The 23,058-nt window shown below is 57.6% G+C and overlaps 9 protein-coding genes across 9 annotated transcripts; 4 read left to right on the top strand and 5 right to left on the bottom strand.

Annotated features, from left to right (window-relative positions):
* Nucleotides 1-1,502: 1,502 nt before the first annotated feature.
* On the top strand, nt 1,503-3,587 carry PHACADRAFT_260563 (uncharacterized protein). The gene is made up of 11 exons (XM_007398572.1): nt 1,503-1,643; nt 1,714-1,827; nt 1,883-1,895; nt 1,946-2,000; nt 2,060-2,257; nt 2,310-2,392; nt 2,448-2,549; nt 2,610-2,669; nt 2,732-2,819; nt 2,942-3,285; nt 3,358-3,587. The coding sequence occupies exons 2-11, from the start codon at nt 1,784-1,786 to the stop codon at nt 3,394-3,396; spliced, it is 1,026 nt and encodes a 341-aa protein (XP_007398634.1). The 5' UTR covers nt 1,503-1,643; nt 1,714-1,783; the 3' UTR covers nt 3,397-3,587.
* A 169-nt stretch (nt 3,588-3,756) lies between these two features.
* On the bottom strand, nt 3,757-6,778 carry PHACADRAFT_260555 (uncharacterized protein). The gene is made up of 18 exons (XM_007398571.1): nt 6,622-6,778; nt 6,495-6,568; nt 6,368-6,429; nt 6,275-6,315; nt 6,080-6,213; nt 5,948-6,020; nt 5,870-5,898; nt 5,797-5,814; nt 5,574-5,743; nt 5,401-5,516; nt 5,227-5,351; nt 5,005-5,166; nt 4,901-4,958; nt 4,759-4,835; nt 4,637-4,688; nt 4,463-4,558; nt 4,291-4,359; nt 3,757-4,202 (listed from the first exon to the last, which is right to left on the bottom strand). Exons 1-18 carry the CDS (start codon nt 6,751-6,753, stop codon nt 4,131-4,133), a joined length of 1,560 nt encoding a protein of 519 aa, XP_007398633.1. The 5' UTR covers nt 6,754-6,778; the 3' UTR covers nt 3,757-4,130.
* A 796-nt stretch (nt 6,779-7,574) lies between these two features.
* Nucleotides 7,575-10,216, top strand: PHACADRAFT_260543 (uncharacterized protein). The gene is made up of 8 exons (XM_007398570.1): nt 7,575-7,745; nt 7,800-7,881; nt 7,938-8,098; nt 8,160-8,266; nt 8,566-8,767; nt 8,823-9,008; nt 9,062-9,906; nt 9,969-10,216. Exons 1-8 carry the CDS (start codon nt 7,610-7,612, stop codon nt 10,050-10,052), a joined length of 1,803 nt encoding a protein of 600 aa, XP_007398632.1. The 5' UTR covers nt 7,575-7,609; the 3' UTR covers nt 10,053-10,216.
* An 851-nt stretch (nt 10,217-11,067) lies between these two features.
* Nucleotides 11,068-11,553, bottom strand: PHACADRAFT_100484 (uncharacterized protein; the record flags this gene model as incomplete). Its single annotated transcript, XM_007398569.1, has 3 exons — nt 11,068-11,189; nt 11,248-11,445; nt 11,499-11,553. Coding segments are annotated over 3 exons (375 nt in total), but the record flags the coding sequence as incomplete, so codon positions are not given.
* Nucleotides 11,554-12,162: 609 nt separating this feature from the next.
* PHACADRAFT_211550 (uncharacterized protein) lies at nt 12,163-15,073 on the bottom strand (the record flags this gene model as incomplete). The annotated part of the gene is made up of 12 exons (XM_007398568.1): nt 12,163-12,747; nt 12,803-13,059; nt 13,113-13,250; nt 13,309-13,342; nt 13,398-13,926; nt 13,976-14,293; nt 14,345-14,489; nt 14,546-14,564; nt 14,617-14,775; nt 14,827-14,924; nt 14,992-15,018; nt 15,067-15,073. The coding sequence occupies 12 exons, from the start codon at nt 15,071-15,073 to the stop codon at nt 12,340-12,342; spliced, it is 2,139 nt and encodes a 712-aa protein (XP_007398630.1). The 3' UTR covers nt 12,163-12,339.
* A 39-nt stretch (nt 15,074-15,112) lies between these two features.
* PHACADRAFT_211549 (uncharacterized protein) lies at nt 15,113-16,869 on the top strand (the record flags this gene model as incomplete). The annotated part of the gene is made up of 8 exons (XM_007398567.1): nt 15,113-15,404; nt 15,462-15,530; nt 15,580-15,671; nt 15,727-15,858; nt 15,917-15,970; nt 16,020-16,102; nt 16,154-16,322; nt 16,390-16,869. 8 exons carry the CDS (start codon nt 15,113-15,115, stop codon nt 16,486-16,488), a joined length of 990 nt encoding a protein of 329 aa, XP_007398629.1. The 3' UTR covers nt 16,489-16,869.
* A 151-nt stretch (nt 16,870-17,020) lies between these two features.
* Nucleotides 17,021-18,545, bottom strand: PHACADRAFT_260537 (uncharacterized protein). Its single transcript, XM_007398566.1, has 4 exons — nt 18,336-18,545; nt 18,156-18,277; nt 17,247-18,105; nt 17,021-17,193 (listed from the first exon to the last, which is right to left on the bottom strand). The coding sequence occupies exons 1-4, from the start codon at nt 18,534-18,536 to the stop codon at nt 17,104-17,106; spliced, it is 1,272 nt and encodes a 423-aa protein (XP_007398628.1). The 5' UTR covers nt 18,537-18,545; the 3' UTR covers nt 17,021-17,103.
* A 2,116-nt stretch (nt 18,546-20,661) lies between these two features.
* On the top strand, nt 20,662-21,223 carry PHACADRAFT_260536 (uncharacterized protein; the record flags this gene model as incomplete). The annotated part of the gene is made up of 1 exon (XM_007398565.1): nt 20,662-21,223. A coding segment is annotated over exon 1 (523 nt), but the record flags the coding sequence as incomplete, so codon positions are not given.
* A 121-nt stretch (nt 21,224-21,344) lies between these two features.
* PHACADRAFT_51948 (uncharacterized protein) lies at nt 21,345-22,499 on the bottom strand (the record flags this gene model as incomplete). Its single annotated transcript, XM_007398494.1, has 5 exons — nt 21,345-21,818; nt 21,886-22,007; nt 22,076-22,131; nt 22,185-22,306; nt 22,365-22,499. Coding segments are annotated over 5 exons (909 nt in total), but the record flags the coding sequence as incomplete, so codon positions are not given.
* Nucleotides 22,500-23,058: the final 559 nt, after the last annotated feature.

Here is a 23,058-nt window from a genome sequence, read left to right as displayed (position 1 = left end):
AATCAACCTACGCTTTTCGGTAGTGGCGATGATGGCTATGCCTTACTTCCACTGCGTCAGCCTGGACACGCAATACGTGCGCTTTCAGCGCATCCAGGTCTGGGAGGCCTGTTACCTTGAGCAAGAAGGCCTCTTCCTCTGGTGTCAGCGCGAAGTCGACGTCCTGTGCAGTCTCCGCATGCCCTTGAATGATCTCTTCGACGTGCGGCTCGGCCATGGTGAAAGTGCTAAGATAACATACACTTGCGCAATCTTGCGTCTTCTAAAGCCATGCACTCCTTTCGCAGCCCTCTCGGACGTTCTGTGGGTTCAGCGCGCACGTCATGTCTGATATCCTACATTGCATTGATCATACTGGCACCGCAGGACGAGATAGGCCCTTTTCCATTTGCCACATGCGCACGTTTCAAACGACCATACCGTTCCTGGTGATGGATAGAGCGGTGAGACTGTGAGCTGGCGATGGACTGCAATACGTGCCAGCGCATAACGGCAGAGATGTCCATCATAAATCTTTCTGCAAAACCGGACTTCCATAGACATTGGGCGGTATTATTCTACCCGAACACAGAGGGCGTGTGTGTGGGGACGCGTATGCATCACCCAAATGTACCTTAGGTTCGAGACCGTTGGAAGCCACAAGGGTGTCGGACACGCCATGAATTGAGAGTTGTTACATGGCCCTTGTGATCCCTTTTGTGGGGAAAGTGTCGCTGACTGCGCTGCATACTTGAGCCTGCTCTCCGATGAGGACGAAGGTTTGCCGGAGGAGGTCACACGGGCGCGGGATTCGCACTTCTCGGAAAGGGAACTTTCCCTGCTGATACTAGGAGGCTGTGGTGCTTTGAGAGGTGACGTTGAAAAGCAGGCAGATGGATGAGAATAGCCTGCGGCGGTATAGGCAGCGTTCTGGCAGTGGGAGAGCCGTTGTCAGCGCGAGGTCAGGGGCAGAAATGTTGGGCGCTCGGAGCTGCCCCGCCACAACGGATCCGGAGGGCGCCGAGAACACCGACGGCCGTGGTGGCAACAAACCGTGATATATCCGAGACACCCTTCCTCAGCTCTTTACGTGCCCACGTCAAATTGTCCTTGATGCGAGGTTTGCAGCAGCTTTGCTCTGCGATCTCATGCATCCTAGCGTGATTATGAAACGTTGGCGGCTCAAATGGTTCCATGATTGCGCCTGGCTGGCGCACCGCTCAACGATAGGCTAGGCTATGGGACAAACGCGGCCAGAAAGTGGATTCACGGAACCGTGAGGTGCAGACGATCTGGAATAGAAGCTCCTGCACGAGCCAATCGGGAAAGCGACGCCCATCAGGAAGATTCCTGGTATGGCGCGGCCGGATTTCCCATGGCGGAGCGGAGCAAAGAGGAGAGCATGTGGTTTGCACGCTGGGCTCGCACAGCTGGCGTCCGGCGGCCTCCATTCACTGCCCCTTGTTCATCAGACGCACAGACGTGATATCAACCGTGCTCTCGCCGTTCGCGTCACCCTCGACTGCCTCCGGCCTCATTGCTCCCAGCGAACATCGCGCCATCGCACCCTCTGGCAGACATATCCATATCGCTGCAGTCGCTTCCCACATCCGACAGCGAGGCATTGGCCGCCAATTGATAGCCCGGGACATCAGCGAGATCAGGTAGGGAGGCGTCAGATGGATGCCTCCGGTGAAAGTCGCATAAGACGGAGACTGACGCCAAACCTTGCAGCGGTGCCTGCTCCTTGCTTCTACCCTTTGCATACCCAGGTGTACATCTCTCAACGGCAGCTCCGTCCATAATGTCGACCGTAACGGAGACTCTCCCAGCGGACATCGCTCCCATGTAAGTCGCCTTGCTACTCGGTTCAAACTACCGTCGTTGACCCGCTATCTGACAGCGCCGGCCCATTGGTAAGCGCACGACCGCTGCATTGTGACCCTGGTTGAGATAGACTTTGTAGCTCCTGGGTTACCTCTTCAACTGGGGTCTGTACGGTGTCCTATCCGTGCAAGTCTGTAAGTATCGTGGACAGCGGTCTAGCACACGATGCAAAGCTGAGCGTGTCCCGCGACAGACCTGTACCATCTCGCGTTCCCAAAAGACAGCCGGGTAGTCAAGGCCCTTGTCTACAGTGTCTTCCTCATCGAGACGACGCAGACAGTACTTGTGACACACGACGCCTTCAATGCCTATGCGAAAGGCTATGGGAACATAGTCGCGCTCGGCTCAGCACAGCTGGAATGGTTGGCAGTGCCTATCTTCAGCGGCATCGGTTAGTACAGCTCTCATCAAACCCTTCTTCTCATGCTCATCCGGGTCAACAGTGAGCGCGACGGTACAGATGTACTATGCCTACCGTGTCAGCGTTCTTTCCGGCTCGAGGGTACTCGGCTTGGGCATCTGCTTAGTGCGTGTCAAAATACGTGACACCTGAGTACCTTGATACTGAATGTATACTTTAGATTGCGCTGTTACAAGGTTCATCTGCGGTCGCTCAGGGTGCTCAAGCCTTCAAAATTGGAAACTTTGCTGACCTGGCGACCGAGGCATTTGCCAGCTGCACGGTACGCCCGCCTTCTGTACAACTGTCAGACAACAGCTCTGCTCACGTTGCCACAACGCAGGTATGGCTCGCGGGTAGCGCGGCATGCGACGTGATCATCGCAGGATGCATGACGTTCCTCGTAAGTTACTGATGCCGTCTGCGGATCTGTTGGCAGATGTGCTGATGCCACCGCGCGAACAGCTTCTGAAGAACGACACCAAGATGCCCGCGACGCACGCCGTCGTGACGAAGCTGGTGCGGCTCATCGTGGAGACAGGCATGCTGACAGGTACGCACGCCTTCTCTATTCTCGCCCCACGCACGCAAACAGGAATTCACCTCTCACCTTCCTCCTTTCCTCCCCCCCCCCCCCCTCCATCCCTTTCCTTCCCTTCTCGCCCGCGCGCACAGCCGTCGCAGCAACGATCGACATCATCCTCTTCCTCGCGTTCCCGCACAACTCGTACCACGGCTGCGTCGCGCTCACGCTCGCGAAGCTCTACAGCAACTCGCTCCTCGTCCTCTTCAACAGCCGCATCCGCATCGTCGGCGGGCGCAACGCGACCTATCCCATCGGCAGCTCGTACAGCTCCGCCGCGACGAAGAGCCAGCCGGGCGCGCACAGCACGTTCCGCGCCGTGCAATGGGGCTCGCACGGCGCGGCGACGACGACGGCAGGCTCGCTCGGCGGCGTGCACGTGCAGGAGGAGAGCTGGATCGGGACCGACCCCGAGTCGATACAGATGGAGGATCAGGTGCGCTTTGTGTTTCTGCTCGTCGGAAAGGAACAACGAGGGCTGACGGTTGAACGTCTGATTTGTGCGCAGTCTACTAAGAAGCCTTCGAGCCTGGCGCCGGAGGTCTAGAAAACGTCTGCTCACGCTTCTTCTCGCCATCCCTTCATTGTCTGCAACTTGGGCCTGTGGAACGCCTGTAATCGGGACGGAATAATCATGGCTGCTGTGCTGTTGTCGTGTTGCTGTAAGCTAGTGTACTATATACTCCCATGTGTAATATGCGGATGTGACAACATGATGGTTGAGACCGCGGATCACGGACCCCTCCCTCTGTACACTTGGTGGACGACTGTCGACGACAACGCGCAGTTTGACATTCCCCAGGTCGTTCGCACACATAAATGCCACATGACGCATTCTGTTACTTCCAAGAAGCAGCAGCAGCAGCAGCATATATATTGCTACGAGACTATGCTTCATAGGAACAACAACAACGAACGGATATATGGCGAATAGTGGGTATACGATACAACAGACTACGAACATGGAACACGAGAAACTCGCATCAGAAACGAAGGCGTACGACACACTACTCGTGCTGAGCAGGCCCATCTGCTGCGACCGCAGGCAACGCCGCCTCCCGAACGTCAACTGTCGAGCCCGCCCCGCTCGACGCCGCGTTGTCCGATGCCTCCACGCCCTTCTCGAGGTCGGGCGAGCCGGAAGGCTTCTCCGTCTCCACGGGCTCAGCTGGAGCAGGAACAGCCGCCGCCGGCGGGGCATCCATGCGCCTGAACCCGCTGGGCCTGAGGGTCAACGCTGCGCAAAGAAAAGAAAAGAAGAAGAAAAACGCAAGGTCAGGCTCAGGCATGCCGAAAAGGAAGCGAGGACACGCCGCTCTCACCGAGGGCCAAACCAGCGCCTAAAATTGGCGTCTGAGAATCAAAGCAAGGAAGGAAAGACACGGGATGTGTGCCGTGTGAGCGAAGAAGGACAGAGAGACGCAGAGGGACGCGTGCGCACCATGGCGAGCCAGATCTCGCTGACGGACTGCGAGTACGCGTGGATGACCGCGTCGCGCTGCGCGACGTCCTGTGCGCCACGAGGAAAAAAGAAAAAGAAAAAAGAAAAGACCAGGGCGTCAGCGATCAGAGGAGGGCGGGAATGACGCGAAAGGGGCCGCGAGCGCACGCACGGGGATGTTCTGCAGCTGGCGCACGCCCTGGCTGAGCGCGGCCGGGCTGGTGTCGAACGTGAGCCCGGGGATCGTCGAGACCTTGCGGCGGAGGGTCTGTGCATGTGCCCAGGCACGGACGGCGTGGTGAGCGTTCCTGATCTATGATGGGACGGACAATTGGGAGGGGCGTACGCTGGACAGGATGGCCTGGCCGATGGATATGCCCATCGTGCCTCCAAGTTGGCTGGGGAAAAAGGGAGAGAGCGAAGCTGTCAGGCGCGGGAGGATACGGCCGAGCGGGGAGAGACGCGCACCGAATGAAGCCGAACGCACCCGTGCTTGTCGCGATGTCCTTGAGAGGCATGATCATCTGCAGCCCGATGAGCGGCACCTGGCGTGCGTCAGGGTCGCCCTGTCAGAACGGCGGTCCGTTTCCACACCGACTGTGACACCTACAGCAAAGAGACACCCCACGCCAATGGCTGCGATCAGGGGGTAGAGCTCCTTCTTTGCGCTAATTGCACGTCAGAGACCCAGAGGCCAGGGACATCGAGACTCACTTGTTCGAGTGGTCGTCCAGCGAGATCATCAGCCCGAAGCCGAGTGTGATGAGGATCCAGGCAAAGAACATGATCCCGCGGACGGTGATCTGGCGGTATCGCGAGAGCATCTGACCGGATACGAGAGCGAGGAGAGCACCGCCGAGGGAGAACGGCAGCATCCTGGCAGTGCGGACGTGCTGTCAGAGCCTGAATTAAAACACAGAGGCAGATATCACGAACCTCACTCCAGCTCCGGTCGCCGAGTTGCCCAAGACTTGGAAGTACACGGGCAGATAGTACGACGCTGAGAAGAACGCCAGGGCATGGAAGAAGGTAGTGACGAGGATAACCGCCGGGGCGTGCGCCTGAAATGAAACTAAGAACCGGCTCCGAGTCCTGAGGTAGGACACTTACCTTGAAGATGCGGGGAGGGATGATCGGAGAGCGCGTGGTCAACAGCTCGTTGGCCACAAACGCCAGGAGGAGGCAGCCACCGACGACAATAAGCACGATCGTTTCAGCAGACGTCCCTAAGAATATAGTCGGCTGCTAGGCATAGATCAGGCTTGTTTCAGTTGAGTACGCACAAGTGATCCCGCTGTTGTTAAAGCCGATAAGCACACATACGACGCCTCCGACCACCAGAGCCAATCCAAGAAAGTCGAACTCGCGAACGTGCTCTCGCAACGGTCTGCCTTTGTGGGGTTTAAGTTTGAGGAAGAAGAACAAGATGAGAGTGGCAAGACCCCCGAATGGTCTGAAATTCGACGCTTTAGCTCTCCTTCTGCGTGCAGTCTTTGTTGCGCTCACAGGTTGATGTAGAAGATCCTTCACAGTAAGAGATCGCGTCAACAGGAGTCATCATAGTACAACGACGACGTACCATCTCCAAGTGACGTGGTCAGCAAATGCCTATATCCATGGGTCAGAACCACCGTCTCACCATGGCGAACAGACTTACACCACCAACGAGGGGACCAACGATGCTGGCAATGCCCCATGCTGCACCGACATATCCGCTATACTTTCCCCGACTGTCACCCGGCGCACGTCATAATCAAGATGAAAGACGAGGCAGATACAAACCACGCACTCTTTGAGGGGGACAATGTCCGCAATGACGATTTGCACCATCTGGTAGATAGCACCGCCTCCAACACCTTGTATAGCACGACAGACGATCAGCCAGGTCAGATTTTGCGCAGCGCCACATAGTGCAGAACCGATCTAACACGTCGTTGACTGTGAGCTTCGTCATGAGCAAGGGAAGGGTGAGCATGATTCGCACCAGGAATAGAGCAATTGAGCCGTAGAAGATTGGCTTGCGACCTGCGGCAGCGATCAGACGCAGCCAGAGCTCATAAATGAGAGTGATACCGACCAAGAATGTCTGAGAGCTTTCCCCAGAGAGGCGACAGACTAGCGGATCCCAGGAGGTAGGCACTAATGGCATCAGTGAAATAGGGGCCGTTAGCACCGCACAATTTCGGCAGTATTGCGCCACCTACGTGCCGACCCAGCTGTAGTTCTTGCCGTCTCCAAGGTGCTCTACGATTGTAGGTAGAGCGGTGGCAACGATCGTCTGTCCACGCGAGTGAGCTGACAGTCGTTCCTGAGCCAGTGGCCAACCCTGACCTGGTCGAGCGCCGACAGGAACGCGCAGCACATGAGACCTATAAACACGAGCCAGAGCTTGTTCTCCGGCTGGGGCTGCTCGGGAGGAGGCGCCTTGGGCGGCGGTGGATTATCGTCGGCCGTCGAGGGCATGGCTGGCAGGGGAGGTGGTCGTCGTCGAGAGCGTGTTCGTGGGCTGTTCTCCTATCACAGACAAGAAGTACATTAATATTCCGGTGCATAACTTCGTCGTGTGAAGATGGGCCAACGCCCGAGAACGATTGCAAACATCTCCGCAGGAGAAGTTTGACCGTCGTGCCGGGCGGAAGACTGTGGATGCCTAGCGCATGCCTGGTCTATGTCTAGTGCATGTCTGCCTGGGGAGTCGGGTACATCCACGGCGCGTTTGAGGAAACCAAGGAAACTGTCCAGTCTCGCTGAACCTCGCAGGTCGAGGAAGCCGAGCGTGCCGAATCGGCAGAGACGAGACGCCCCACTCTTCCCCAAACGGGAAGGGGGCGGTGATGGCGAGTGTCGGGTGCGCTTTGAAACCTTCTGTCCGCCCTCATTACGCTCTCATCTTTACGTGTCTGTGGGGTTATTGATGCATGCTCGCATTAATATCCCTCGTCATTTTGCCAGCCCTCCGAGCCGTCTCGGCATGCCCGCGGTGCGCCCGACTGCGAGATGTCTGCGCTGACATCTGGATGCAGCCTAGCTTGCGTCGGGGACACGTCCAGAGGCCACATCAAACCGACCTGGTGCCTTGACATCAGACGACCGACAAGTCCGCTGTTCAAATACTGCCGCAGCGTCCGGCAAGAGGTCTGCCGTCTTTACTCCTGGAAGCCGCGTGCCTCTCACGCACCGTCGGATCGCCCTCGCTTCTACTGATGGGATGTTGCGTTGGGCCGTTGGAGGACGTATAAAGTGACTATGATGTCTCAGCTACGCCACTGCAACCGGGGCATACGCTCGACGCCCTCTTCTCCTTCACTCAAGCCCCGACATGCGCTGCTTCAGGTCGGTACGCGCGCAGATAGCCCTCGCGGTGCTGGTAGCCACCGCGAACGTCGCAAACGCAGCTCTATACACCGACGCGTCGCAGCTGCCGACTTTGAGCTACGACTTTGTCGTCATCGGAGGTATGCCTCAGCTGCTGGAGCCTCCTTTACAAGCATGCTTACACCCATGCGTAGCTGGCGCGGCCGGCAACGTCATTGCCACGCGACTTACAGAGAATCCGAACTTCTCTGTTCTGGTTATTGAAGCAGGCATCTCGTAAGCCCACTCAGTAAGGTTTAATTAACGCGTACTCACGCCCGTGGGTTGCCCAGCAACCAAGGCGTCTTGGGTGTCGAGGTGCCGTTCCTGGCCCCGTCTAACCTGCCCAACTCCTCGGTCACCTGGAACTACAGCACGACGCCCCAGGCTGCGCTCAACGACCGCGTTTTAACGTACTCTCGAGGGCGCGTGCTTGGCGGCAGCAGTTCCATCAGTATGGTATCTCCTACGTTTCCCCCGTTCGTGAGATACTGAGATCCGTCGGCTCGCCGTAGACTTCTTGACCTACACCCGTGGCTCCGATGACGAGTACAACCGCTGGGCAGCGCTGACAGGCGACCAGTCTTGGGCGTGGAACAACGTGGAGCAATACTACCTCAAGGTCGGTACTCATTTCCTTTCTGTGGCATTATTTGTTTTGTATGCTTTGCTCCCGGTTTTCGTCTGTCTGCCTGCCCGCAATCCTCTACCAATACACCCGGGTCTCTGCGAGCATCGCACGCTGCTTCGCAGGCAAAACAGACGAGACCATTTCTGGCGTTCAACGCCGAGCAGCATCTGGACGGGGCGCAGTGACTGCGTAGTCCTAGCTGGACTGCGATCCCGCGTGATCCGTTATACCCCGTTGTTTTCGTTCATGATACACTTTCGAAAGCTGTGTCTGATCATAGTGATACGCAGAGCTCGCGTCTCGTCCCCCCAGTCGACGGCCACAACACTACTGGCTTGGTCATTCCTGCGGACCATGGCGTTGGGCCAGTTGAGATCAGTCTCCCCGGTATGCCCACCGAACTTGACGAACGTGTTGTCAACACCAGCCAGTCCTCCGGCGCCCAGTTTCCGTTCAACGAGGACATCCAATCTGGGAATTCCGTTGGTGTCGGTGAGCAGCCACCATTCTATTCCGAATGACATGTCCTGACGGAGATTGTGATCAGGTATCGCCCAGTCGACTATCGGCGGTGGGGTGCGCAGCAGCTCTGCGACGGCATACCTTGAGCCCAACATCAACCGGACGAACCTCCATGTCCTCATTGATAACACGGTGACGAGGCTGGTTCAATCGGGCTCCACCAAAGGGACGCCGGTCTTTAAACAGGTCGAGTTCGCGCCCAGTACATCTGGTGAGTAGATTTGGTTATTCGCCTATCTGTAGCTCTTGCTCATTGTGCTGCAGCCAAACGCACGACTGTCACCGCAAAGAACGAAGTCGTCCTGTCCGCCGGCTCCGTTAACACTCCCCAGATCCTGATGCTCTCCGGCATCGGCGACGCGAACGAGCTCCAGTCGCTCGGGATCAAACCCATCGTGAATCTGCCTGACGTCGGGCAGCACCTGCAGGACCACCCGATCATGTCCAACTACTTCGTCGTGAACTCGAACAACACGTTCGACGACGTGCTGCGAAACGCGACGATCTCCGATGCAGATCTCGCGCAGTGGATGGCGAACAAGACGGGCCTGTTCGGCAACGCGCCCGCGAACGCCGTCGCCTTCCTGCGGCTCCCGGCGAACGACAGCATCTTCGAGAGCGTGCCGGACCCCGCGGCGGGGCCGGGCTCGGGGCACTACGAGATGCTCTGGGCGGACGGTTTCGCGGCGACGACACTCGCGCAGCCGGCGACGGGGCACTTCGTGACGATCAACACCGCCGTCGTGTCGCCGACGTCGCTCGGGAGCGTGCGCCTCGCGAGCGCGGACCCGTTCGTGTTCCCGCTCATCAACCCGAACTTCTTCAACACGAGCTTCGACCAGGCCGCGATGCTCGCGGCCGTGCACGCCGCGCGCGACTTCATGGCCGCGCCGCCGTGGCAGGGCTTCGTCGTCAGCCGCTTCGGGCCTGTCGGCACCGCGGCGACCGACGCGGACATCGTCGCTGCCGCGCGCGACTCGATCGTCACCATCTGGCACCCGACGTCGTCGGCGCGCATGTCGCCGAAGAACGCGTCGTGGGGTGTCGTGGACCCGCAGCTGCTCGTCAAGGGCGTGAGCGGACTGCGTATCGTGGACGCCTCGGTTATCGTGAGTAGCGTTTTCTGCTGCTGGCGCGCACGCATGCCCTAACTTGGTGGTTCTTCTCGCAGCCTATCATCCCTTCTGCACATACGGTCGCTCCCACATACATCCTCGCGGAGCATGCAGCCGACATGATCAAGGCAGCTTGGTAAACACAGTCCCTGTGAACATCACAGCAGCTTCTTCTTCTCCTCTCATCTGGATTCTGGCCTGAAGGACTTGCCATTTCTTCGCTTCTCTCCATAATGTACCACAGCTGTTGTAATATGAACTCGTGTGATTGAGTATTGGCGAATATAATATACAGTACGGCTCCCAGAATGGCGACCGGCTCTATGGATACAGTAAGTTGCAGGTATCACCCAACCGCAGCGACAATCATAAAAGTGTCAATAAGTTATGCTACGTATCCCTGCCGCACCTGTGCCTCCGTACACACGAGGTCTTCAACTTCGATGTGGGTCTGGATAGGGTCGAGTGAGACCGCGCCCGGTATGCGTGTGGTGAGCATGATGGACGACGTGTCACCACACTCGCTGTTGCACGTCTTGGCGGGCCGCAAGCGTGCACTCTCGCGCAGCGAATGCGAGTTCCGCCCGCCGACGATGGTGATCCGGCTGTTGAAGATGACGAGCAGCGAGTTGGAGTAGAGTTTTGAGAGCACGAGCGCGACCGAGCCGTAATACGAATGGTGCTTCACGGCGAGGAACAGAATGAGCGCGAGGGTTGCCGCGAGGGCTGCAAAACGAGGCCTGGATCAGCGTCTGGCGCGATGCGAACAAAGTCAGAGACACAGACCGGTCACGATGCCCGTCTCTATGGCGAGATGCACGAGATGGGAGATGAAGGGTTGTGATCTCGTGTCCTTGCCGAGCAGCTGTATCATGATGAGCACCAACAACCATGCGGACGCCGAGTGAAAGACCTGCCAGAGTCGTCATCGAAGCGGCGATGAGCACATCGCACACCGCGCTTCCAGCGAGCCAGATCTGTTTTCCATCCTGTTGTCAGCGCCAGTCTAGTTTCGGCGCCAATTTTATTCGCCGTACCGTGCAGCTCACAAAAGCCTGCGCAAGGTCTCTGAAGTTGCCGATGATGTGGGCCTGGACACCCTGTGTTACGGCGGCGGCGGCTTGCAAGAGCGCAATCTAAAGCGAAGGGGCCTCATCAAGCAAACTGTGGGTGGTGCAGAAGTCTGCAACGTACGAAGGCTATACAGAGACCCAGCAACTTCGAGCTGGACAGCACGCTCGCGCGATACGCATAAAACATTTGCACTGCGCAGCTGACTGGGTGGATGCTGAACGCTGAGTATCGTCAAAGCCCAGACTGCGAGTGGCCGCTCACCAACACCACTCATAATTGGCACTGCAAGCCACTCCAACTGAGCCGACTCCAAAACGGCGATGTCCCCAAAGTGTAGTGCGTATGTGTTGAAGGCATCGTGGGTGACGAGAAGGGTCTGTGCGCACTCTACAAGATAGACACTGTACACCAGAGCCTTGGTGACTGTTCTATCCTTCGGAAATGACAGATAAAAAAGGTCTGCGGTGTTTCTCAGAACTGACTGCCTAGTCGATTGCTCGAGCTTTACTCACAAACTTGGACGGACAACGCTCCATGAAGACACCAGTTGAAGAGATAGCCCAGCAACTAGTGGCGTGTCGAGCATAAGTTCAGCACTGACAAGACCTGACAAACTTTCACACACCAAAGGACCCGCGCTGAGCAGCGGCCAACACGTCAGCTAAATTTGACTATCCATGTGAACACCGACTGACATATTAGTAGGTGTAATGCCGTGTGTGGACTGGGCCGCTTGTGACTGGGGCACTTGTGGCATTCCTGAGGAGGACACCAGGTTCGACGGCGAGGAGGAGAGATGACATGCAGGCCCAGCGACAGGAGTCCGGTGCGGGGCGCGAGCCAAGGCTCGTCTTTATGGTTATCTCCCCAAGATTTTTGATGATCGCTTGAAACACTGACCGCGATCGCTTCGCCTCATTGATGGTGCGAACACATTGGGCGAATGCGCATATGTCGGCGGTAGAACAGCACATTTGCCATTAGGCTTTGTGCCGGGCCCGACCACAAGTCAGGCGGGCGAGGCCGCTACCGCCCTGAAGTCTCAGATCAGTGTCTGGGGATAATAATAAAAAAGCACCTGGGCTCGAACCTGCAGCCCGACTCGCGCAGAGACACGGGGCCACGTCGGCAGACCCGGAAACAATCCTATCGCCTTCTAATGGACGTGGAAAAGATCTTTCGTCGTCTATTTGATCACAGCCTCCGGCCAGCAATAGCGTGGTGGCGCTCGCCTGCAGTAATCATAGTTTACGAACCGCTCGCCGTTGCTGCCGACAGATCTCGCGAATTTCTTGTGATATCACAGCGTCGTCAAGTTTCAAGAGCCAATCATGCTCCAGTGGCCATCTCAGGTTAAAAGAAGCCTACAGCCTTCCAATACTCGACCCAAGCTTTAACATCTTCCGCTCCGAGGCGTCGGGCTCGCCCCAAGGAACCAGATGCCTGTGCAGCGTTGCCACAACGCACATCAGCATCGGCCGTTCCAGCAGACCGCAGGCCCCTGAAAAAGTCCAGGGCCTTCAGCGCTGGCAACTCCTGCGCGGCCGCCTCGTCTATAGCATCCGCCGCAGCATGCTTCTCCAGCATTCCCAGCCACTCGTCGTACGAACAGAGCTGCAGGCTCAGCTCCTCGGAGATCATCTCCATCATGGAGCTAAGCGGCACGGGATCTGGGTGGACGAGGTGCAAGATGTCGTGCGGTGCATCTCGCGCTTCAATGATTGCAGCGGCGGCACAGTCCAAAGGGAGCCATTGGGCATCCTAGTTTGAAGTTAAGTGAAAAGACATCACGATGGAGCAGACACGGGAGACGCACCCCGCTGAGTCTCGGTAGGCATTTTAGAAAGATGCTGGTCCGCACCAACGCCGGCACCCATTCCTTGGTGTCCCAGCAGCCGCCTGCGCCGCCGGTCAGTTGGCCTAGGCGCACAACCTGCGTCTGTAGCCCGCGGGTTTTCGCTGCCCTGGCCAGCACTTGCTCCGCGACCCACTTTGACTCGGTGTAGCCCAGTTCGGCGATGGCGCTGGGATCGTGGATAGGCTGTTCTAGCACTGGTCCTACACTTCCCGGACCTGCTAGGGCCTCGATATCAGCTAGAGCCGCAACGGACAACAACAAAGCGTACCTTGGAAAATGCCTGCCGAGCTCGCAAAGACCAAGCGCGGTCGCGTCGCAGACGCTAATGCAAAGTTAACGAGCTCCCTTAATCCTTCCAGCGCATCTCCGAACGATTCGAGCGCCAGATTGAAGTTCACAGGCCAGCCTGTGGGATCCGTGTGAGCGACCATGGTGGCGCAAAGCTAATATATGACAGCTCGTACCGAGATGCAAGACATGGGTGACGCTAGTTCGCAGCTTCCAGACGCGAGGTCAGACGTGCCAGCAGCTGTCAGCTAAAAGCGAAGCCCACCTCCTGCTGAGTATCATCCGGAAGCCCGAGGCCAGGAACAGTAAAATCAGCTTCAAGAGACGTCAACTTTGGCGACAAAAGCAGGCGGGGATCGAGGCAGCGCTTCTCCAGACTCTCCTCCAGCCGCCGTGCCAGCGGCACACCGTCCGGGGCCGTGCGGTCCAGGCTGTACACTTGCGCTACGTCCTCCGCTCCAAGGAGTTTCGCGAGCACGTTCGCGCCCAGGGCGCCTGTCGTGCCTGTGACGATGACCACAGCCTTGCCGCGATCATCGACGACGGGCGCGCCCTGAGAGACCGGCGGCAGGTTGGAAGAGAGCTGCTCGACGAGCGCGAACATGCGCGCTGCCCGGGACGCCTGCAGCTGTGCCTCTTCCGAGTTCGGACTGGTGCGCCCTTGGGCGAGGCCGAACACGAAGTCGGAGAGAGAGTCCACGGTAGGGTGGCGATACACGAAGTTGCGCGAACGGTGTTCGCGGGAGAGCTGCAGGGCCTGGATGATGGTGTTGCCGATCCAAAGCGCGTGAAGGCTTGTGGGGATGTCAGCTCAAGCGGTACTGTCAGAGGCTAATATCTCACCTGGTGCATCCGTGCTCAAAGAGGTCCTGGCTATCAGATGTCACCGTTGGTGCGTACTGGCGTACAGTCGCCCGCACAAAATTCTTTGCGTCCGTGAGTGTCCAGCTCTCAGGCGCAATTAGGTGCTCGGGACCATCCGCATCATCTAGGATGTACATTGTTTTGATTTCTTCGTCGTATTGCTGCAACGTCGCTCCCTTGCGGACCGTATGCTTCTCTGTATACAGCAGAGGCTTTGACGGAGACGCGACAAGGATCATCTGCTTGAATATCTGGGAATGCTTTGGCACGGTAGCGTTAACCCGCTCGACAGTTGGCCTGCATGAGACGTGTGAAAAATCACTCCATGGATAGCGAGCTTGCACGTACCAAACATGATCTCTAAACCGTAATACGCCTTCAGCGTCGGCCGGGTCGACATGTTCGGTTGGGAAGACCAGTGCTCCAACATGCGTCTGTGCACGTCCGAAGAGCAAAGCTGCCTTCACCTTTGAGTCTTCGCACAGAGCCGCTTCTAATATCACAACACGTCAGTCAAAGGATGGGGCAGAGTCGATGTCGTCACTAAACCTATTGGTCCTGGATTGGTCTGTGAGGGTCCCAGTCAGCACCAAAGAAGTCCAGGGTCATCAAATGCGAACCTTATACCCGTTTGCAAGCGTGATCTGGTCGTCTGCACGGCCATAAATCCTCCAAAACCCTTCTTTTTCTGGATGCTTCTCCAGAAGGTCATTTGTGGCAAACCCATCGTGGCTGTTGATCTTGGTGTTAATGATCGGCAGAAAATGAGTAGCGGTTTGCTGGGCCGAAGGTGTGAGGGGGATCCGTGACAAGTTTAAAGGTGAACGTACAATTGCGATCAGCTCGTAGATGCCCGGCCCCGCGGGGACGAGCTCCACTGAAGCGTGCCTATTAATGCGGAAGTAAAACCAGTCTTTGCCGAGAACATCTAGACCATCAAGTTTTAGTATGTAAAAATCTGCGGCAGCCAAAATTGGTACATGGCCGTCACGTACCGGGGAAGAAATGGCCAAGCACGCCAGCTTCTGTGCTATTTAGAATCCTTCATTTTAAACGCTCTAAACCCTAACAATACATTCTACAGACTCCATTACATACTTCTGCACTGTCGCGGGTATGCTCCGAGCGGGGCTCGCCGTTGCGCCTATCGCGCTGACAAACTCGCCTGCGGCCATCGCACATCTCCTGCGAGAGACGTCGACAACGCACGTGCTTGTCAGCGACGACAAACCCGCGCGCACGCTTGTCGATGCGGTGCTCGAACTGATTGTGGATGCCGGAGGGCAGCCTCCGGTTGCTGTTCCGATGCCCAAGTTTGCCGAGATATTCGACAAGGACCGGCCCGCCGAGTTTTTGCCGGAGCGGGTATACGATTATACAAGTCCTGCCATCTATGTGCATTCATCTGGTGCGCAGCGAGGACAGCTGTGATGGATTTTATTTGTTGACACCGCTTTGCTCTTAGGATCAACATCACTACCCAAGCCCATCGCTTGGACGCATGCCTCGTTTCTGCAGGTAGCAGCGACTCCATGTAAGTGCACGAAACGTTAGCACACAGCAGAGTGTGAACTGTTCCCCAGGCTTTGGCTCGCATGACCTCCGCGACGAGGTGTTCGGCATCCAGGGCCTTTCGATGGCCCACGCCAGCGGCCTGAATCACATCGCCTTTCTTGTAAGTATATATGCCACAGATCACCTCGGCATTTTCACAACATTGAAAATGCTAGGTTTCGAGCGGATACACAGCAGCTACCCTACCACCTGGGCCGCCGTATGTTATCCCGACGCCTGAGATCGTGATGGACTCTTTCCGGGACACAAAGCCCACATTCGTGATCTGTGTGCCAAGCTACTTAGAGGTAAAACGCTTCCATCTCTCCCTGATCCGCGCGCATAGCTGTTGACATCATTTCATAGGCTTGGTCTCACACGGAGGAAGACATTGACGTCTTGAAGAGCCTTAAGGCCATCGTGAGTACCCTCGAAGCAAAATCAGCTCAATGACTTAGATGTACTTCAGGGCTACGGAGGTGGACCTCTGGCGAAAGCTCTCGGTGACGCTCTGGTGACTAAGGGTGTGCCCGTGTGCGCTCTCTACGGATCGTAAGCGACTCATGCAAGTCTTCCATGCTTAATCTGACGAAAGCTCACCAGAAGTTGCAATGATTGCGACCGGGCCAAGAACGCTGGTCTGCGCAGGCGCATCGGCGTCGGCGTCGACGTCGGCGCCCGCCAGGCTTGTAACGGTCCTGCCTGCTCTGTGCATGGCGGGGACGACGTCATGATACGTGAGGCGCACGAGCTCGCCGCTCTCACGATCTTGGTAGACAAAAACAGGCTGCCCGGGGTTGTGCACGTAATGCCAGTCATACAGCTCTGGCACAGTGCAGGAGCCGTCTATCGGCGGATGCTTGAAGGTGCATCCTTCCTTGGGTGACGGCATCGGCACTGGCAGCACACACCTCTCTGTGGCGGGCATGTCGAAGTAAGTGAGTATAATGACGAGGAGGAGGACGTGCAGGGTGTATTAGGGTCAAGCGTGAGCAAGTTGTGGGCTGTACCTGCTCCTCGCACCGCGCGTGCCCGAGTACTTGATGTGGGCGAAGTATGATTCGAGGCATGATAGCTTCGAAGGTCGCATGATTCTATCATAGATGCAGATGTACAGTTTTAGGTGAAAGATCTCGCATGCCCAAGACCGTCAGATTGCAGAGTAATCGGTTCTCCAGCGCGCCGAGAACTCACGGACAAGGAAACAAAAAGCCGGAGCTTGAGGTGCGAGATGCGAAACATTTTATTGAGGTACAGGCGTACTTGCTGGCTGAGTACGGCTGCTGGCGATGGCGCCACAAAGGCGATGGTGGTGGTCGCAGAGTCGCAGACCTAGCCAGACTCGGCCGAAAAACCAGTTCCCCAAATGGGCGCTTACGGAAGCGTGCGTCAGCATAATTGGCCAATCATAGCTCACGACTCTGGGCCAATGACGAGAGTCCCATCTACTCGCTGTCCGCCAGTCCAACAGCTTGCAAAGATATCGATTACGCCTGTACATGTGTGGCAGACGAGACCAGCATTTTCAGCGACGACTCTATATTATCAACACGTCACAGTCCTAGCTCGTCAGCGTAGGGAAGAGCCTTGATGTCACCGACGGCGACGTATGTGGGCTTCGACTTGAGGAGCGAAGAGACGGCCTGCGGCAGGCATCCTCAGCAAGAGTTGCATTACAGGATGAAAGGCGACTTACGTTGGCAACAGCAGAAGAGTTGACGTTGTCGAACGCAGACAGCGCCTCGTCGAGAGATGGCTGCGAGCCCGCAAGGAGCTTGCTGCCGAAGGCAGCGACCTGGCCTGACTTGGCGTCGGTTGCCGATGCGGCAAAGAACTTGGCCTTGGCGACGGCGCGCTTGAGCTCCTCGTCCTTCACGTTCGCAGCGTCCTTGAGCGCCTTCACCGCGGCCTGGCCGGCGGTCTTGACCTCCTCAGCGGTCGCACCCTGAACGAGCAGACCGAAGAGGGCCGCGTCGGAATAGGGGAGGAGTACAGCTTGGACGCTCGCGCCTTCGGGGAGAGCAGCAGCGATCGGCGAGAGGCCCTTCGACCACTTGACGGACGGCTTGGGCGACAGATGCGCGGTGAGGACCGCGAGCTCAGTGGCGGGCGCGCCAGTGGTGCCGAAGCCGATGAAGACAGTCTCGGGACCACCATGGCCCTCAACACGGGTCTCGCCGCCAAAGTACTTGCTCGCGGACGAGCTCGGCGCGGAGCTGGCAGAGAGCTTGCCTAGTGACTTGTCGAGGAGCCGGGTGAGAGTCTCCTGTGAGATGCCGGTGCCGACGACGGCGATGTTGCCCTTAGAGAAGACAGTTGACGCGTACTCCTTAATGGCATCGACGTCGACCGGATCGTGTTCAGCCGAGAGTAGAGGCGCGCCAAGGCCGCTACGGAAAGCGAGGACGTGTGCGAGCTCAATGGCACGCGTAGCAGGGTTGGACACGGCAGCAGCAGCTTCCGCGGCGCAAACAGGCGCGATGGACTCCTGGAGCTCGTGGCGAGTGAACTTTGCCTCGGTGACGAATGACGAAAGGACGTCGACGAAATACGGCCTGGCGGTCGGGTGAGAATGCGGAGGACGGCACACGAATATGGGACTCACTCATCACCCCGCAAGAACTCTGCTGTCAATGCCAGGTGCTCCCTTGACAAGCTTGAAGACAGGATACCACCATACAGCTCAGCTTCGCGAATCGTCGCGAGACCGGAGCGCTTGCTTGTGCTCTTTCCTCCACAACTTCAGCCCGCTGCGCCCACACAGTCGAACAGGACCAGTCCGTACCTTGAAGGCAAAGTTGGTCAGGGCGTGGGCAATACCAGGCTTGTTCTGGTATCGGCTGCCAGCCTTGACGAGGAAGGTAACGGTCGAGGTAGGTTCACCGTTGTCCGCCGCGGCAATTTTTACGCCAGCAGCATCGACGACAGTCGCAAAATTGCGCACAGCGCGGGTCGCGCGTGACGCAGATGTCCTCGCGGCCAGCATATTATGGAGGTGGTAGAACAAATGGGAGCAGACGGCCGCGTTCAGCGCGACCGACGTTGAGGAGTGCCCGGATTTCACCGAGCTCAAGCGCCTATTGCTCTTTTAGGCAGCTCGGCACGCAGGCTTAATTCAGCTACAGTATCCCTCTGGCACCCTCTGTATAATTCCTGGGTGGCTCTCCACATCTGGATGGATTTTTCGTAGGCAATACGTCGAAAGCTGCTTAGGTAGGGTCTTAAGTTCGGAGAAAACGGCAGTGAGCTGCATTACTTCATTTAGAAACTATGATAGACGCTCGGTTCAAGTACGCCTCACTTTGCGCTCTCTCCCGGTTCTGAGGCTTACCGTGACTATCGCTAGGCTGACAACCTGCGGAATCAAGTATAACATACCATCTTTAACCTCAGCATGCGCATTCGCCTTCCTTTACTTTGCTCGAGCACTGGCTGCTCCGTGAAACCTGCGCCAGGCGCGCACTCTCAACGCTCTGCGAACGTCTCGGCATGGCTCCCAAGCTCAGCAGGCTGATCTCTCGCCATCTGCGCTCGCAGAGTCACGGGCTGTTCACGCGAAAGGATGCCCTTCTTATAGGCCCCGGAGGCGAGATTGTCGCTGCATATGGAGCGGGCGACCGGATACCTGCCATACCGAAAGTTGTGACTGGTCGACTGCAGCAGTATACAGGCGCAGTTGGTCCTCAGGCGACAGTTGTGGCGAACGAGCAGACTGCTATATCTACTGTAAGCTATACAGTGAGAGGTATCTGCCTGATGACAACTGACCCGCGTTGTGCTGTATCAGCAGGGACCCACGGCAATTCTGAGCGTGGCCTCTCTCCCGTCGCCGTCTACTGCAGCCGACTCGATAAGCGCGAACTCGTTGGCAAGCAGTCCAACAAGTACGCTGGAATCTGCGGTTTCTTCTAGTCTAAACGCATCCGCAAGCTCCTTTGTACCGACTTCGACCGTCTCCTCCTCAAGCACTTCAAGTAGCAGCGCGGCTTCCTCGCAGCTAACTACTTCGAATACTGTCTCATCTACCTCGTCCACCTCCACCTCCGCTTCCTCTAGCTCTATTCCAAGCTCGGCGACCCCGGCGGCCGCAACCACCTCTACTGGTTCCCGGGACCATCGTCAACTCTACCTTGGCATTGCACTCGCATCTATCTTTACTGCTGCTATATTCGTTGCTCTTGCTACCTACCTCTATCGAATATACTCTCGCTCTTGTCGCCATCGTCGCAGGGCAAGAATACTCTGGCCTTGGGACCGTAAGAATCGTGACATGGAAGGCGGTCTATCCACGGCAGGCGCGTACGACTATGGACGCTTTGGTGCTCGCAATGACGAGCCGAAGGAACCCAAGGATCGAGTCGACAGCGAGCTTCCCGATCCTCGATCCACCGGACGCTCTTACGCCGAACGCCAACTTGCGCACGGATTGTACGACATTCCCATCACCGCCAGCCCGTTCCGTCCGGTACCACTATCGCACATGGACACGATACCCCATCTTGAGCCAGAGCTTGGACTTCTCCAGGTTGCCAACTATGTGCCCGGTGATATTTCCAGCGACGACGGCAGCCGGGCAAATTCGCGCCAGGGAGTTGTCGTCGAGCCGCAGCCTGCTGCTTCTCTGGCTGCTGAAAAATGGAGCGTCTACAGGCCCGACGATGGATTCAAGAACCCATGGTCTCCTCTGCGGGTCAGATCTCGGGAAGGCCTGGGCATCGTCGAAGAGAAGGACATCACGGACGCGCCCGCAGAACATGAGGACCAGAAACGGAACACTGAAGAGCCAAGCAGTGTTTCCGCGCCTCCAGATGGCTGGGCAGCGTCTCTGCGATCAAATATTGCCAATGCATTCCAAGCTGTAGTGAGCAGCGCTTCAAGAGCTTCCTTGGCTAGCACGACTCGTCTGCCGGAGAAGCAAGATCACCAGACCGTGGCTGCTGATAATCCTTTCGACGATCCGACGACATCTAAGATCAGCCTCCCAGAAGCGAGCACGGACGATCCTACCCCAAGATGCACCGTATGTCTATCCCCAGCTGACGATGCGGGTCTAGAGCCCTCCGGCGAACCTACGTGTCTCTGCGAGTGGCTACAGCAGAAGCAGTTGCCCATGCCCTCGTCAATGCAGCAGCACACCCACCTGGACGTGCCCTCCTCTGCGCCGGCGCTCTCCCCGCACCTGGTAGTCCCGTCCCCGCTCAGCCACTACGACTCGTCCGACGGTTCTGTCCAGGGTTCACCAAGCCCGCACTTTGATCTCCCGCAGATACCGAGGTCGCGCCGCGGTTCGCAGTCGTCGTTGCAGCAGGCGATCGACCGCAAGCGCTTGCAGCGCGGCCGCTCCAAGAAGCTGGTCGCCACGCCGCGCACGCCGCACCATGCGAGCACGCCCCTCGCGCGTACGAGCTCGACATGTACCGTTGGTTCGGACATGTCGCGCTGCGCGAGCACAGACAGCGCGGCATCGGGCCCGCTCACTGACCAGGAGCGGTTTGCCGTGCATGTGCTCAGGGAGCGTCGGAAGAGGGTTGCGGCCTCGCAGAGGCTCGCTGCGAAGCAGTCGTTGAGCCGCCCGAGTGTGCGCTTGGGATCGAGGCGAAGGAGAAAGACCGGTCCTCAGACTCCTGCAGCGGAGACACCCATAGCTTAAATTTGTAAATTACCTTATTGCCGATTTATCACTCCTTTCGAATGACTTCTTTCCGTGGCATTTTCGTCAGCAAATATCAGCATCCTGTATCGTCCATACAGATACACCTCCCCAGATACAGCACACAACTCAATGACGCACGCGAATGCGACGTGCATGCACAGTAAAGTAGAAGGCCGACATCCCGCGCACGGTCTGCAGCTCGCGCTGTACATCGCGGATGAGAGCCTCCACATCTGCAGCGTGCCTCCCTGATTCCACCAGTAGTGCCCGGAGCGACTCGACGTACATGGCAAGGAACCCCCGGTTGCCGACGCCGAGCAGCGCGCGTGCAGGGTCCCAATCGCCGATGGGCACCTCGAAGCAACGCGCCTCGACGCGCTCGAACCGGCCGCAGTCGTGGACAGAGCGCTCGAGGTACTCTGCGACAGGCACGACGCCGCGTGCGGCAAGCGCGGCCCCGACAGCCTCGAAGAAGCGACACGTCGCGGGCGCCGCCGCGGCAAGATCGCGCCCGTCGCGCATGACGACGAAGCGGCCCCACTCGCACGCGAGGAAGAGCCCACCCGAGCGGAGCACGCGCGCAGCCTGGTCGAGCATCCCTGGATAGTCGCGCATCTAGTGGAAAGGGGCGGGCGTCAGCGGGCGCGGTACGCGCGGTGTGGCGCAGCGGAGGGGTACGTACTGCCAACGAGACCGAGCGGGCGTGCACGAGGTCGAACGTGCCATTGTGATAACGCCACGGCTCGTTGACATCGGCCATCTCGATGAAAACATTGTCGGGAGGGGTACGTGTGGCGATGGGCACTGCGAACAGAGCGGGTCAGATGGCAGAATCGGAGGAGATATGAAGAAGAGGGATTTTGGCTTCGTACCGATGTCTATTCCGTCGAAGCGAACGTTTGGAAATTCGTCCGCCATATCGAGAACCCTGGTGCTGAACTTTACTACGGCGTGATGACCCATCAAAAAGCCTCGACTCACCAGCGACCCGTACCCGTGCAGAGATCTAAGACACGCTTCTGTCTCCTCACCACCTGTCGGACTGGGCCTAGATAGTTGCTGCCCAGTAGCTGGCGCAGGAGCTCGTGCTGTCCGTTGACCCTCTTGAGGCATTCCCGATCGTCAGTCGTCGTCGAACAGCGTAAGCGACGAATTACTCACTTCCTGCTCCCTTGCATCCACAGGAAGCGGATACGGGGAGCTACCATGAGAATGGAATAGTCGACCATCCCGCTCGCGGAAGTATTCAGCGAAATCGGTGGGGTCGAGTTGGGTGACGTCTGACGATGCGTCAGAACGAAAGGACGACACGGAGGAGCCATCGTCCGAGTCGTTGGGATCAGGCTCGGAGTTTTCCATGTCGTGGTTGTGGTTGTTACTGTAATGGACGCGGTGGATGAGGATGGCCATGGTGAGTGTTCTGTGCTGCGAGCGTTGCAGGATGGAAGCGTACTTGCAGAACAAGAGACGGCGGGACGAGCTGTCCCCTAGATACCCCTCGAGCGGACTGCTAAGCACAGTCTCAGAAACTCCGACGATAATCGAATATACAATTGCACAGACTCGGGCCAAACAGTAGGTGTCGGCTGCCTGATCAAAGCGCGATCGCAGGGGATACCCTAGATGAAGGACGCGCAAGAAAGGGTCGCTGACCGGGACAGCTCGAGAGGTTGATCAGCGGCCGGTATTAAAGACGACGTGAGATCGACGCAAATATGGCGAAGCAAGTTTCGCAGCTTCACCGGCGGTCGAGGCGTTGGCAAATCCAGGGCCAAAAGGAGAGGCTAGGGTCTTTGGACGCGTGCCCGCGGGCCAGGCTGAACAAGACAGGGTACCTCAGCCAATCGGATATGTG

Source organism: Phanerochaete carnosa (assembly GCF_000300595.1).
Source record: "Phanerochaete carnosa HHB-10118-sp unplaced genomic scaffold PHACAscaffold_8, whole genome shotgun sequence".
Taxonomy (NCBI): domain Eukaryota; kingdom Fungi; phylum Basidiomycota; class Agaricomycetes; order Polyporales; family Phanerochaetaceae; genus Phanerochaete; species Phanerochaete carnosa.
The sequence above is the reverse complement of the archived record's forward strand: the minus strand, read 5'-3'. Positions and strand labels throughout refer to the sequence as shown.

Excerpts from the sequence above, each read along its gene's own strand:
- PHACADRAFT_260555 (XM_007398571.1), bottom strand. The coding sequence starts at position 6,753 with ATGCCCTCGACGGCCGACGATAATCCACCGCCGCCCAAGGCGCCTCCT. Across the intron at positions 5,352-5,400 it reads TCCCTCCCCGCATCTTCAAG|GCGCACGCCCCGGCGGTTAT; the intron begins GTAAGTGTCCTA and ends GTTTCATTTCAG. Across the intron at positions 4,689-4,758 it reads GGTGCGTTCGGCTTCATTCG|CCAACTTGGAGGCACGATGG; the intron begins GTGCGCGTCTCT and ends CTTTTTCCCCAG.
- PHACADRAFT_260563 (XM_007398572.1), top strand. The coding sequence starts at position 1,784 with ATGTCGACCGTAACGGAGACTCTCCCAGCGGACATCGCTCCCAT. Across the intron at positions 2,393-2,447 it reads TCGGCTTGGGCATCTGCTTA|ATTGCGCTGTTACAAGGTTC; the intron begins GTGCGTGTCAAA and ends TGTATACTTTAG. Across the intron at positions 2,670-2,731 it reads CAGGATGCATGACGTTCCTC|CTTCTGAAGAACGACACCAA; the intron begins GTAAGTTACTGA and ends CCGCGCGAACAG.
- PHACADRAFT_260537 (XM_007398566.1), bottom strand. The coding sequence starts at position 18,536 with ATGCTGGCCGCGAGGACATCTGCGTCACGCGCGACCCGCGCTGTGCGC. Across the intron at positions 18,278-18,335 it reads TGACCAACTTTGCCTTCAAG|AGCACAAGCAAGCGCTCCGG; the intron begins GTACGGACTGGT and ends TGTGGAGGAAAG. Across the intron at positions 18,106-18,155 it reads GAGTTCTTGCGGGGTGATGA|GCCGTATTTCGTCGACGTCC; the intron begins GTGAGTCCCATA and ends CCCGACCGCCAG.
- PHACADRAFT_260543 (XM_007398570.1), top strand. The coding sequence starts at position 7,610 with ATGCGCTGCTTCAGGTCGGTACGCGCGCAGATAGCCCTCGCGGTGCTG. Across the intron at positions 7,746-7,799 it reads CGACTTTGTCGTCATCGGAG|CTGGCGCGGCCGGCAACGTC; the intron begins GTATGCCTCAGC and ends ACCCATGCGTAG. Across the intron at positions 8,099-8,159 it reads TGGCGGCAGCAGTTCCATCA|ACTTCTTGACCTACACCCGT; the intron begins GTATGGTATCTC and ends GGCTCGCCGTAG.